A 13737-nucleotide genomic window follows, 5' to 3' on the forward strand; every position below is an offset into this window, starting at 1 on the left:
CGGGCAGAACAGTGTAAGAATGAGTTGAATTGTAGGACACACAGCTGGTGTCAGAGAATTGTTTCTTGATGTGGGGGAAAAGAAACCCACGCATTGGAATTCAGTGCAGAATCTTATGGATTCTATTTTTAATGGAGAAAATATGCAATAGATAAAAGACCAGAAAAGCAGAATCTAGAATGTGAACAGCAGTTCTCTCTATGGGGGAATTGTGTATGATTTTCATTGTCTTACCTTTACTTACCTGTGCTTCCTCCCTTTTCTGTACTAAGTATGTTATTACCTTTGCAATCAGGAAATAAACATGCATACATTTTAAAAATACTTTAATTCTTATCTATCTTTGAGAGAGAGAGAGAGAGAGAGAGAGAGAGAGAGAGAGAGAGCGTGAGCAGGGAAGGGGCAGAGAGACATGGAGATACAGAATCCAAAGCAGGCTCCAGGCTCTGAGCTGTTAGCACAGAGCCCGACGCGGGACTTGAATTCATGAACCTCGAGATCATGACCTGAGCCAAAGTCAGATGCTTAACCGACTGAGCCACCCAGGCGCCCCTTTGGTCAGGGTGATTGGGACACACCAACCACTGCTCTGCTCATGACTAGGTACTTAGACACACCTGGGAGTTGGGAACTTTCCCAGTCAACTCCCCTCAGGACTCCCCACCCACAAACCTCCTTCACCCACCCTGCTCCCCCATTTTAGCAAAGTTCAAGATAAGAGAATAAACAGAATCATTACAGCTGATCTCCCTCACTGACTCGACTTCTAATTCTTTCCCAAGACATTTATCATATTCTAACATAGTACATAATTTATTAATTTGCATATTTTTTGTTTGTTATCTAACTCTCCCTGCTCGAATGCAAGCACCATGAACATAGGGATAATTTTCATGCATGGATCTTAGGAACCCAGAACATGCTTAATAAACGTTTGTTGAATAAAGGGCTCTAGAATGCTGTGAGTTCTGCAAGGTTTTTAAGGATCTACAACAGCTCAGAGATTTCAGAGCAAAGCCACTCAGGGTGTTGCCTTGGCTCCTTCCCGTATCACTTTGAGACAAACATTCCCATTGAAAAGATGCCAGCTTACATAGGAGGGTAGGAGGTGGTATTCTTCACGAAGTTCCATGGCTCTGCAGGCTGTGGTGGAGCAAACCTCAGGGATCCAAGAGGAGGCCTGGCAAAAGGGATTCCCAGGAAGACGGCCACAGGCTGTGCAAATCCTTCTACGCTGACGTGCTTGCCCAGGACTTTGCCTTGAGAGGTGTCCACCACAGGAGGTGAGGACGGGTGCCCTGCTGGACATCCAGAGGAAAGAGAGGAAAAGTTTGACCTGGACTGCAGGTGGGTTTTCCGCTTTCAGCATGTGACCGTGAATGAGTCACTGAAACCCTCTGGGCCTCAGTTTCTTCTTTGTAAACAGCCCCTTACTCGGGGCTATCTGGATTGGTATTGGTATTGGAGGTATAATACCATCAAGTAAAAAGGAAATACAAGAAAAAGAGCTGCTGAGAGGATGAAGCCTTTTGATTCCACCCTTAGAAGACTCTAGAAACAGGTATCCATTAGGACCCAGGCGCTGAGCTGCATGCTGGCGGAGAGGATGAACAAGAGGCACTCCCTCCTCTCAGTGTCTCTGAACCTTGTAGGGAGAATGAGTCATAAACACACCTGACTCCACTCAGAGGGAAGCAAGGGGGTTGGTGTCCTGAGAGAGGTCCCAGTGAGGCCCTACAGGAGTCAGAAGAGGCAGGGGGACCTTCTGATCGGTGGCATCATGGGGACAGTGAACTTGGAGCTGAGACTGGCAGTGGGAGAGGGGGACCCAACAAGCAGCAGAGGGGAGAGTGGGGATAAAGGTATAAAGCAGAGAAGAGAATGTGCCTAGGTGAGGCTCTGAGAGCAAAATGCAAGGCCAGCCTGAGGAAGAGCGAAGGGAGTCGCTGGGGAGCCGGTGGCAGCCTGTAATGAGTCAGGTTCAGTCCTGGGAGGGCCTCAGCGCCAGCCTAACAGTTGGGCCTTTATTTAGTGGGTAAATGAGAGGCAGTGAACAGTCCAGGAGTATGCCAGAGTGACCCAATCAGCTTGAAGGGGGTTCCTCTGGTGGCTCTGCACAGGGTCGTCCAGAGGGGAGACTGGGGGTCCGATTCCTACCTGTTCCACCCTTGTTGGGCACGCAGTTCTTCCCCACCCAGCTGCACCCGTCTCCCTGAAGCTTCCACCCCAGTCCCGGTTTCTTTCTGGATTTGCATGTGCAAGTGGCTGCTCAGACTCTTGATCACGGCCCATCCCCCAAGCAGCCTGTGTGTGTAAATTTCTCATCTGAAACCATTTCTAGCCTGGCATCCTTCCAATTGCTCCCTTTTAGGCATAGACAAAAGGCCAACTTCTCCCTCAAAATGTGAGGGCAGAACAGAAAAGAAGAATCCAGGTTTGGTCTTATAGGAGAATATCCAGTGATAATCCTCAAGACAGATGAAGTGGACGGAAGCCAATCGGCGAGGGTGAAAAAGCGGGTGGATGGAGCGAGAGGCATAAGGGTTATGGTAACAGGAGCAGTGCGCACTCGATGTACGACGTAAGTATAGATGTAATGTTTGTATGCTGAGCGCTCACTATGTGCCACATGTGCATTCCGGTCCATTTCCCATTTATCTTTACAATATGCCCATTTTACAGATGAGGAAGCTGAGCAAATGGGAGCAGCCAGTATGGACTTTCTGAGGATGGAAATGGGATGGCCTTGCCAGCGAGTAACCAGCAGGAAGGGATAGACCCATTCCTAATTAGGTTCTTACTCTGCCCTTATATGCAGTTCCAGGTTTCTCACCATGTCCCCATCAGAATGAAGATAAAATGCAGATGAGGTCTGGACCCTCACAGTTCTGATGGTCACAGCCCTGGCTCTCCATTCATGAACCACAGACAGATTCCGGAGCATGATTTTCCAGTTGACCTTGAGCAAATACATTTCCCTCTCTTGAGTCTGTTTCTCTGCCTGTAAACGGGCACAGATGCATTCGGAGTCCCGTGCTACATTCTTATGTTATCTCGTGTTTTATTTTGTGTATGCTGATGCTTGACATCTGGGGCCTTGCTGACCCCGGAGGCACTGCCCCTCTCAGAGGGAGCCAATTCTAGGGACAGGAGTCAACTTCCCTTTGGGCAAGCAGAACCCATACCCCTACCACCTTCTTATGGGGCTCTCCCAGGCCAAGCCACTACCATCCTGCCCTAATCACTCCAGGGCCAGGTACCCAACAACAGCCAGCCGCTCTTGTGCCTGAGAACTCCCTGAAATTGGTTAGTTTCCCAATCCGAAACTTGCTTATCCTGTCTTACCTCTTCCTTCCCCTGGCAACTACGGTAATTCCTGAAATTCCTTCCTCCTCTCTCTTCCTCCCACCCCCCCTGAGCATCACCTTGCCCTGCGACATGCTGGTGGCATGCCTCCCCCTCCTGGGAACTGTGAGTAGCAAGCTATTGCGGCTGGCTCCTGATCTGTTGGCCTTAACATACCTCAAGTTTTCTACAACCGCACTACATTTGAAAACAACTTCTTTATTTAGGAATCCTTTATGTGCACTCTCCATAGCAGGCACTTTTTAGAAACAACCTGTTTTACCTTTCACAACAGCATAATGAGGTAGGTACTGTCATTCCCATTTTAGAGAGGGGGAAACCGAGGCACAGAAAACTAAAGCAGGGTGTCTAAGGATACCCAGCTAGTAATTCAAACCCATGCACTCTGGATATACAGTCCATCCAGGCTCTCTGTGTGCCAGCCAAAGGTAGAGCATTCCTATGAAATCTTTCCGAAGTCGAAATGGCATGAAGTGAAGAGCAACCCCCCGCCCCACCCCCCGCCCACCTCTTTTTCTGCAAGTTGCATTAGGCCTCTTTCTTTTTAGAAAAGACTTATGTGAGTACAGTAACAGAACAGTGAAGAGCCTCTTCGGATTTCTCTGGGTTACGATAACAGGTACCAATACAGGTCTTTCCTAAAAGCAAAGTGGCTTAATGCAACTTGCAGAAAGCCGGGGGTACTCTTACTACTCTTCCAAGCCACCCTCTGTGATTCAGCCATACTCAGACAAATAATCAAGCGGAAAATAAACGGAGTCTCTGAAACCCTCATCCATGAGGCATGAGGTTAGCTGGGTGCCCTCCTGTGCACACAGCTGCAGTCTCAGGGTGTTCGTGCTCCCCTGCGTCTCGGGTTGGCGGGGACCCGCTGGGTCCCAAGCGCGCCAAGTCTGGAGGGCATGGGCTGCTGCGGAACCAGTCCTGCCACACACACCCTTGCCCTCATGCATCTCCCCCACCTCGTGCCTGGACAAGAATTTCCAAACGCCCCTCGCTATTTTGTTTCAGAAGGACTCACCCCAAGTCATGGAAGTGGTGAGGGAGGTCAAGACCAGAGCTAAGAGCCACATCATGGAAGGACTGCAGCTGCAGAGCCTCAAGGTGTCCACGACGCTTATAGAGGCTGTGCGGGTCCCACCCCCTGGTCCCACTCCCGCCCCCACCGCTCTGTGGCTCCACAAGTGGCAGGGCCTCTAAGCCACACCCGCTCAGTTTACCCTCTTCGTCCAGACTGCCAGGACTGCCTCTCCGATTACAGATAGCCACGGACTCGTCCAGCAGCCTGTTGTATAAGGGTTTCTGCCTTGCAGGACTCTAACCTCAGTGTACTCTGGGTTTCACAAGCAGGCATGAACAGTTGGATGCCTTTAGAGAGGGAGAGGCTTTAGTCCAAAGTTCTCAGAACAAACTTGAAAACTTCTAGAGCAACTGCCAGCCTCACAGCCGCTCAGCTAAGGAACTCGTGACAAATCTCTTAGCTGCCTGGGCTTCTTTTCTATGGAGTTCTATGCTGTCAAGTTTGGAAGCACCTTAAATTCATCCGGTTTCCCTTCTGATGTCTAAATTAACTTTACGATATTCTCTCCAAGTGACTCAGCTTCCTAGCACATACCTCCAGGGTCAGGGAACTCACTACATCTCCAGGTGGGGATCTTTGGGCAGACAGCTCTTACCACAAGTGAACTCTTTCTCTCCCTAGTCCCTGGCTCTAATCATGCATTCATCCTTCCTTCCATTTAGTCATTATTCCATCTATTCATTTATTCTCCATTTACCAAAAGCCTGGTGTTATGCCAGGTGATATGGATACAGAGATGAATTCAAGGGATGTTCCTTCTCAAGGACCTCACCATGGAGTAGATAAGACTCCGTGGTGTCGGGGAGAGTGGATTACTGCACATTGTGAAAGCACTACAACAGGGGGATACAAAGTGCCCTGCATATACCTGGGAAGGTGTCATGTATCTGCTGGGGACACAAGTTAGACGCTCAATGCCTCTTTCACAGGATTATTAAATGTTCAACAAAAGGGAATTCGTTAAATACAGTCTGGTACAGCTGGCTAAGGAAATATTATGCGTGCATTCACTCAAACTAGTGAGGCACACCCCTTTTATTGGCAAGGACAGACAGCCTTGATCGATTGCAAAAGGGGCAAAATCAGGTTATGAAATAGCTGCGGCTGCTTTAGGATATAACTGAGTAGTTCCTCAGAAATCAAACGTAGAGTTACTATACCCCCAGCGATTCCATTCCTAGGTATACCCAAGATCATTGAAAACATATCCGTACAAAATGAGACACAAAGAAAAGCATTATTTGTAATACCCCAAAGCGGGAACAACCCAAGTGACCATTCAACTGATGAATGGAAAAACCAAGTCTGATCTCTCCATGCAATGGAATATTATTCAGCCATGAAAAGAAAGGAACCACGATTCTTTCTGACAATAAGAACTGGACAGCAGTAGGCCACATATTATAGAAGTCTATTTATAGGAAAAGTCCAGAATAAGTAAATCCATTGAGACAAAAAGTAGATTAGAGGGTGCTAGGGGCAGAGGAGGGAGGGCATAAGGACTGACTCAGAATGGGTAGGAGGCTTTTTTGTGGAGTGACGGAATGTTCTGGGTTTAGATGGGGGGGGGGGCGGTGGGGGTCGTTACACAACTGTGTGAATATACTAAAAGAACACTGAACTGCACACTTTGGAAAAGGTGAATTGTATGGTCTATGAATTCTATTTCCATACTAATATCCCATTTTAGTAAAAACAGATCTTTGCGTGGGAAAAGTTCTGGAAGGTTATACATCTAATTTGTATTACCACAGCCATTTTCCTGGCTGCAGTATCGTGCTTTTACTTCATATTTTCCACTTCTATTCTTTCAGGACTTCATTCGACAGAGATTTATTGAGAGCTCTCTGTGTGGCAAACGAGGTGCTGAGCGTTTTGTATTCTGTACCTCACTTAGTTCTCAAAATTAACCCCGTGAATTGATTCTATGATATCCCAGGGCTCAGCAGGGCAAGGAACATCAAGTACAGGAAGAGCTGAGGATTGAACAAAAGCTGCATAATGTTACAGCCCATATTCATTTTAAAAAAAAATTTTTAAAACATTTATTTATTCTTGAGACAGAGAGAGACAGAGCACGAGTGGGGGAGGGCAGAGAGAGAGGGAGACACAGAATCTGAAGCAGGCTCCAGGCTCTGAGCTGTCAGCACAGAACCCTACGCAGGGCTCGACCCCACGAACCATGAGATCATGACCTGAGCTGAAGTCGGATGCCCAGCGGACTGAGCCACCCAGGCGCCCCTGTTACAACCTCTATTCTTAACCATTCTGCTGTGGTGTCAAAACCTTGTTGACAGACTGACTGTGTTGATGCCCTAAGCACACGCTTGACTCGCCTGTGGGTAAGCTCCGGTAGCTTCTCTCTCCTGGAACCGTCTCTACCTCCACCCTTCAAAGCACCCATGACTCCCTACTGACACCTCCTGGGCCCTTAGGCTGCCTGGAGGGATGGCAGGTTGAAACAGGTGGAAACAGGCTCTTGGGACAGGTAGCCCGGCAGCGGAGGCGTTTGCTGCTGGCTCTGACTTGCTGTTGAGAAGTCGCTGTCCAGCCAGAAATCGCATGTCCCGATCCCCCTGCATTGAACTGGAGACATGAGATGTCAATGGACAGGAAACAGATGTGGAGGACAGTTGTCTTCCGGCTGGTGCCTTGAACAGGCAGCCGTGCCTTCTCTACGCTGACACTATTTTCCTGGTGTCATCTGGCAAGGCTGCCCTTGTCCAGGCCAGACCAGTATTGACATCTGAGAAAACTGGGCAACCAGCAGCCATAAAGCACATGACACTCAGGGAAGCTCATGGGTTCTTGGCCAAGGCCACAGGTTATAGCTGAAATGAAGTTTCAGAAGACTCAAATTCAAAAAAGGATGTTAATTTTCACTCATTCTAGTCACCGTGGCAGGACAGTGTGGGGAGCTCTGTGATAGGGGTGAGAACATTGTGACAGCAATAGAGTCAGTCCCCAGAGGTGATTGCTTCTCTGAAGACTGACCTGGGCTGGGGTTCCTCCCTTTCATCCAGGAAAGAAACCTGAGTCCTAAAGACCACCCTAAGAAAGAGGACCCCATCTCTATCCACATGGGACAATCTGGGTTGTCTTCCTAAGCAGACAATAAGCCTCTTTCTAATCAGCAGAACACACACACACACACACACACACACACACACACACACACACCAGTTAAGGCATAGTCATTATGCCTTTTGACCTGGCCAGCTGGTCTTTGCAGCCTGGAACACAGCCCTGGTTTTTAGCATAAAAAAATTCTAGGATGCTGTCTTAGCAAGATACAAAAGGTGGGGATGAATTATTCTCCCAGTCCCACTTAATCACATGCCTGCTTGTGACACTGGCCAATTCTACAAACAGAGAAAGCCATTCCCAGACCTTGCCATGTCTGGCTGCAGTCTGGAAGCCTATTTCTGGCTCATGATGATTCTGCACAAGTGAGGCTGGAGTTCACAAAGCCTCATGCCAGAACTCAGTTTTGCTTAATGTTTACGCTCTCCTTGCACCATATTAGCTCTGTAAATAATACAGTTCTTGTTTCATTGGCATTTGACTGGGATTATTGCTTTTCCTGTGGGAAACTCCCTAAGGTTTTTCTCTTGTGGAGCGAGATGGTCTAAAGAGTAAAGTCCTAGAAACCGGCCTTAACTCTCAAGCATTTAGGCAGGTCTTAGGAGGGAAGACAACTCTGAGGCCTCCAAATTATCCCCCCCCCTCAGTCTCTCCATAAAATTACTCAACAGACATATGGAGAGCACCTACTAGAACAAACACCAGAAGAAATATGAGCCATGTCCTAGGGTAGACTGAGGCAGAGCACCTGTGGGAAGTTTTGGCCTGGGGGTGTGGTCTGGAGGGGAGTGCTTCACTCACCACGGACATAAATGGTCATCCCACAAGGCACAAGCAACTGACATTCATGCTGTCTCCATCAGGCAATCTCATGGGACTGCCTAGCTTGGCAGTTGTGAGTAAGAATATACTGAGAGCAGGGAAAACTATGGTAGCAGATCGTCCTAGAATTTCAGTGGCTTATTTCATGTTTATGTGAAGAAATGTGGTGCTGTTTCGGTCAACAAGGTGGCTGCCCTCCAGTGATCTAACCAGGGGGGTCGGCAAAGTTTCTCTGTAAAGGGCCAGATAGTAAATACCTTTGTTGTTGAGGGTCATGTGGTCTCTGTGGCAACTGTCCAATCTGCCATTGTAGCCAAAGCAGCCCTAGATAATACCTAGGCAAATGGGCATGGTTGGGTTTTAATAAAACTTTATTGAAAAAACAGGTGGCCAGCTAGATTTGGCCCATGGGCAGCTTGCTGACTCCTGACCTAGAACATGGCAGCTTTACCACCTTTAATTCATAGTTTCTAATGTTGTTACGGGTGCCAATTCTAGGCAGCTGGAATGACGTCAAGCACAGAGGAGTGAACAGGGTGGGTGGGCCAGGCCTGAATGTGGCACACCTCACTGTCACTCACAGTGACACTGGAATTTCCACTGGAAATAATTTAGCCATGTGACCAAACTAATTGCAAGGAAGTCTAGGAAATATGGTCTGGTTGTGTGCCAAAAAAGGTCAGACAGATTTTAATGGTAGTTCCTGCCAGATACTAATATCCATTAAATCACAGATTTGATATTAGAGCTTTTTTCTAATATATAGCAAAATAGATACATAACCATTACATAATGCTTTGGGGATGCCTGGGTGGCTCAGTCGGTTAAGCGTCCAACTTCAGTTCAGGTCATGAGCTCACGGTTTGTGAGTTCAAGCCCCACGTTGGTCTCTGTGCTGACAGCTCACAGCCTGGAACCTGCTTCAGATTCTGTGTCTCCCTCTCTCTCTCTGCCCAACCCCCACTTGCACTCTGTCTCTCTGTCTCTCAAAAATGAATAAACATTAAAAGAATTTTTATGATGCTTTGAAGTTTGTTTGCGCACCATCTGAAGTAATCTTGCATAACTCCAGGAATAAGTGTACTATACTTTGGTAAACAAGGAGCTTGTGTATTTCTTTTTTCAAATTCTAAATAAAAGATTGCAAACCTAGTCCTTGCTTGCTAGGGCTATGCTATAAAGGTTTCCTTCAGCCTTCTAAGAGTAAAAAAGGAAAAAGGGTGAATCAGAAAGACATAAAAATTGAGGCCCCAGAAAGTTAAGATTGAATTAAATTCTTCTGGAAAGGGTCCAGCAAACTCAAATTATTATAGATTGTATTAATAGACATCTGGGTGATACAGTGACCTTGAATGAGAGAAGGGTTTTGTGTGTTTTCGTACTCTGAGCTCTGTTAGAGTTTATATATATTAATGCCCAAACCATCCACGATTTTCTGATTGTAGAGGGCATTAAGAGGTGAACAGGATTTGTTGTATCAGAGAAGAGAGCACGTGGTCACTGGTGCAAGGTAGATTTGGGGGCCTCTTGAGGAGAACATTTGGGCCAGAAGGGTGAATGGAGGTCAGAAGGCTTGAATGGCAAGTTAAGGAGAACTGGATTTCACCTTGAACAACAGGAAGCCACCAAAAGTCTTTAATTCTGGGAGTGACAAGAAAAAAAAAAAAGGTGTTTCTGAAAGTAGAATCTGGCAGAAGCAGGCAAAACCACTGGAGAGGTCGTGAGGGTTCCTCCTAAATATTCACTGGAGGGGCTGGAGGCGAGTTCTGCTCTCCAGAGAAGGCTAAGTTCTCTGCATGCATGAGAGAAGGGTGGGAGGAGAGTTCTGCTCTCCAGAGAAGGCTAAGTTCTCTGCATGCATGAGAGAAGGGTGGGAGGAGAGTTCTGCTCTCCAGAGAAGGCTAAGTTCTCTGCATGCATGAGAGAAGGGTGGGAGGCGAGTTCTGCTCTCCAGAGAAGGCTAAGTTCTCTGCATGCCTGAGAGAAGGGTGGGAGGAGAGTTCTGCTCTCCAGAGAAGGCTAAGTTCTCTGCATGCATGAGAGAAGGGTGGGAGGAGAGTTCTGCTCTCCAGAGAAGGCTAAGTTCTCTGCATGCATGAGAGAAGGGTGGGAGGCGAGTTCTGCTCTCCAGAGAAGGCTAAGTTCTCTGCATGCATGAGAGAAGGGTGGGAGGCGAGTTCTGCTCTCCAGAGAAGGCTAAGTTCTCTGCATGCATGAGAAAGCTTGGCCTTTGGGCTCCCACAGGCCTCAGCAAGAAGAGTGACATAAGTTCTTCAAAATGCTGGACTGCACCAATGGTTTGCCCAAATCTCAGGATCTACCAAGGCTGGCCTTCAGCACTCACTTCAGAAGGTCCAGGGGGCCATGAAATCTTTAGAATGCCCAATGGGCTGGTTGGCAGCTCAAGGTGGGGAGATATAACCCCACCCCCAAATCATTGTCTGCTCTGTGCCTACTTGTTTTTGTATGGAAGCAGGTCAGGAGCACATCAGGTGTGAACATAAGGTTGTGGTGGAGGGAAGGATGAGTGAGTCAACGCCCTTCATCCTATCACCTACATTCCAAGGACCTTTGAAGCTATACACCTATAAAATGTCATTCAACATACCAATAAACACGAACATCAAGACATGAAAATTGGCACCTGAGTGGCTCAGTCGGTTGAGTGTCCAACTCTCGGTTTCAGCTCAGGTCATGATCTCGCAGTTTCATGAGTTCAAGACCCCTGTCGGGCTCTGCACTGGCAGCATGGAGTTGCTTGGGATTCTCTCTATCCTTCTCTCTCTGCTCCTCCCCCACTTGCACTGTCTCTGTCTTGCTCCAAATAAATAAATAAACTTAAAAAAAGACATACAAATTAAAAGCAGACACTCAAATTGCCCCTATCAAACTGGCAAGGATTTCTACCACTACGATGTTAGTGCTTGTGCCAAATATTGACAAAAGTGTGGAAAACCAGGAACCATTGTTACGAGTGATAAACTAGTACAAGCTTTATTCGCGGCAATTTGGAAAAATCCATCCAAACACTTCAAAGGGGCATCTCCACATTCTTGTTATTCTCTAACAAGGAATAATTATGAATAAGCCCAAAGGAGAATGCATCAAATTGTTCACCTCTGTAATACTAACAGTAGTAAAACCTGTGAAATAACTTGAATGACAAATTATAGTGAGTGGTTAAATAATTTATCAAGTATTCCTATTATGGGATGCTGTGTGGCTGTCAAAAATGTAGAAACATATCTATTTTTAATTGTTTAATAAAAAAGCATCTTGCCAGGGTGCCTGGGTGGCTCAGTCTGTTAAGCATCCAACTTCAGCTCAGGTCACGATCTCATGGTTCTAGGTTTAAGTCCCATGTCAGGATCTGTGCTGACAGCTCAGAGCCTGGAGCCTGCTTCAGATTCTGTGTCTCCTCTCTCTCTGCCTCTTTCCCACTCATGTTCTGTCTGTCTCTCTGTCTCTCAAAAATAAATAAAAACATTAAAAAAAATTTTTTAAAGCATTTTGCCACTTCCTATTAAAGAAGGATCAGTGGCTGCATTTATTTCCACTCCCTCCCCACATTCTTCTAAAAGGTCAAAAAATAACGTCCACAAGCATGTGTACAAACAGAATGGAAGAGGAGAGACAATGACATCAGTCAGCATTTTAGAAGTAGGAAGGTAGACAGAGGAGTGACGACTGCTTTTAGAGAAGAGAAAGGGAAAACCGATGCATGAGGAGGAACACTCCCCCCAGCTGGACAAACACATTTAAAATGTAGCAGTAGATAAACCCTCTGGATTTAGAGCTACTGTGTATCTGTGAGAGCGGGAATGCAGATACACCCCCCCCCCCCACGCACATGGAGGTGCAGCTGTCCCCTCTGAGATCTACCTCCAGACCAAAGTTCCTACTGTGCTCTGCCTCTGCCAGTTCCAGAATGGGTTGAATCTGGGGAATCCAATCACTTGCTTACAAGACAGCATCAAAAGAGCCTTGGCAACATCAACATAGTGTGGTTTCCATCCAGAGATCTGAGTGTCAAAAGACATTCCCTGAAGTTTCAAGGTAATGGCCGCAGTAAAAACGACCCTTGATGAAGTCAATGCCTGGTCACCTAACTAGTGGCCATGGTGGTGGACAAAGTTGTCCTTGCCTTTATATTACTAACTGACCATCAGTGGTCCACTTTTCCCATTGAGTAACTTATTTTCAGGAATGCAATTTTGTAAATCAATTGTTGCATTACAGCAAAGCTAAGCAAGGAAATACAGTAATGAATAAGAATAAAAGTGAAAGAATCCTTGAGAAAATACCAAGTATTGACAATATGGAGCAGCTAGAAATTTTTTACTCTGCTGGTATGAGGGCACACCCACTCTGGAAAGGTTTTTGGAGTTGTGGGGAATAAGTTTAGGAATCTCCCGGGCTTACGCCAATGGGTTAACAAGGCATAAAGAAATACAAAGCCATAGAATGCTCACACCCGAGTTTGGGTAAACAAGATTCGCACCCCCAAAATAGGGAAATGCAAAGGCACCCCAGAATAGAGAGGGGTGCAAAGCTCCCAGAATAGAGAGGGAGGGGCAAAGGTCCCAAAATAGGAACGGGCGCAAAGGCTCCCAATACAAAGGTATATGAGGTAAAAAAAAATTAGGCACGCAGGGCAAAAATGCCCCCCAATTTAGTACTATAACAGAAAAGCTGCTTTTACAGGAGGAAAGGGCAAAGTTAAGGAAACAGCTGAATTGGACTATGGACCACTGCACTGCAGGGGAAGCAGCCTAGAGTGGAGATGGTTCACATAAGAAAAGGTGCCTTGTTAACCCTGAGATAATTTGCCCTATCTGTCTTATCCCCTAGGCTAGCTAAGACAAACAGACATGGCGACTCCTGTCTGCCATTAACAACCATCTGCTCATCTGCCTGGCACCAAGATTTTGTTTTATATGGACCCAAACCCCAAACACCGTATATCTTCAAAACCCCCCTTTTCCCTCACGTCCCCAAGTTAACGTTCCCAGTTTCTTTGTCTCTTTGTGCACACCCATCACATTTGTAAGCCTTCTAATCTTAATAAATATGGGGCAAGGACCCTTATTCAGGGCTTTTGTCTTTTCCTGGATATTAGCCATCTCTCGCTTTTCATCCCATGTCCTGCTCTTTGATGTCCTAAAGAGAATGTTAGACTTAGGGTTTATGACAGGAGTATCTACTAAAGTTGACATATGCAACCCTGGTGAGCCAGCAAAGCCATTATTAGGTAAATATCCAAGGGCAATGCATGGGTGTAGTTACTAAAAGGCGTGTCCTGAAGTATTCATGGCAACTCTTTTCATAATAACCTGAAACTAGGAATTATCCAAATGTCCATCACTAGCAGAATGGGTAAATTA

At 46.6% G+C, this 13737-nt stretch overlaps 1 protein-coding gene across 2 annotated transcripts in view; it reads right to left on the reverse strand.

Annotated features, from left to right (window-relative positions):
• The window catches only part of CES1 (carboxylesterase 1), a 30676-nt gene extending 26133 nt beyond the window's left edge, over positions 1 to 4543 (reverse strand). Inside the window, exons 1-2 of one of the 2 annotated variants that reach the window (XM_011290080.3) lie at positions 4388 to 4543; positions 1094 to 1298 (exon numbers count right to left, since the gene is read on the reverse strand). In XM_011290080.3, the coding sequence (XP_011288382.1) occupies positions 1094 to 1298; positions 4388 to 4442 (260 nt within the window). In that variant the 5' untranslated portion in view covers positions 4443 to 4543. 2 annotated transcript variants of the gene reach the window in all.
• Positions 4544 to 13737: the final 9194 nt, after the last annotated feature.

This window comes from Felis catus, chromosome E2 (genome assembly GCF_018350175.1).
Source record: "Felis catus isolate Fca126 chromosome E2, F.catus_Fca126_mat1.0, whole genome shotgun sequence".
Classification (NCBI taxonomy): domain Eukaryota; kingdom Metazoa; phylum Chordata; class Mammalia; order Carnivora; family Felidae; genus Felis; species Felis catus.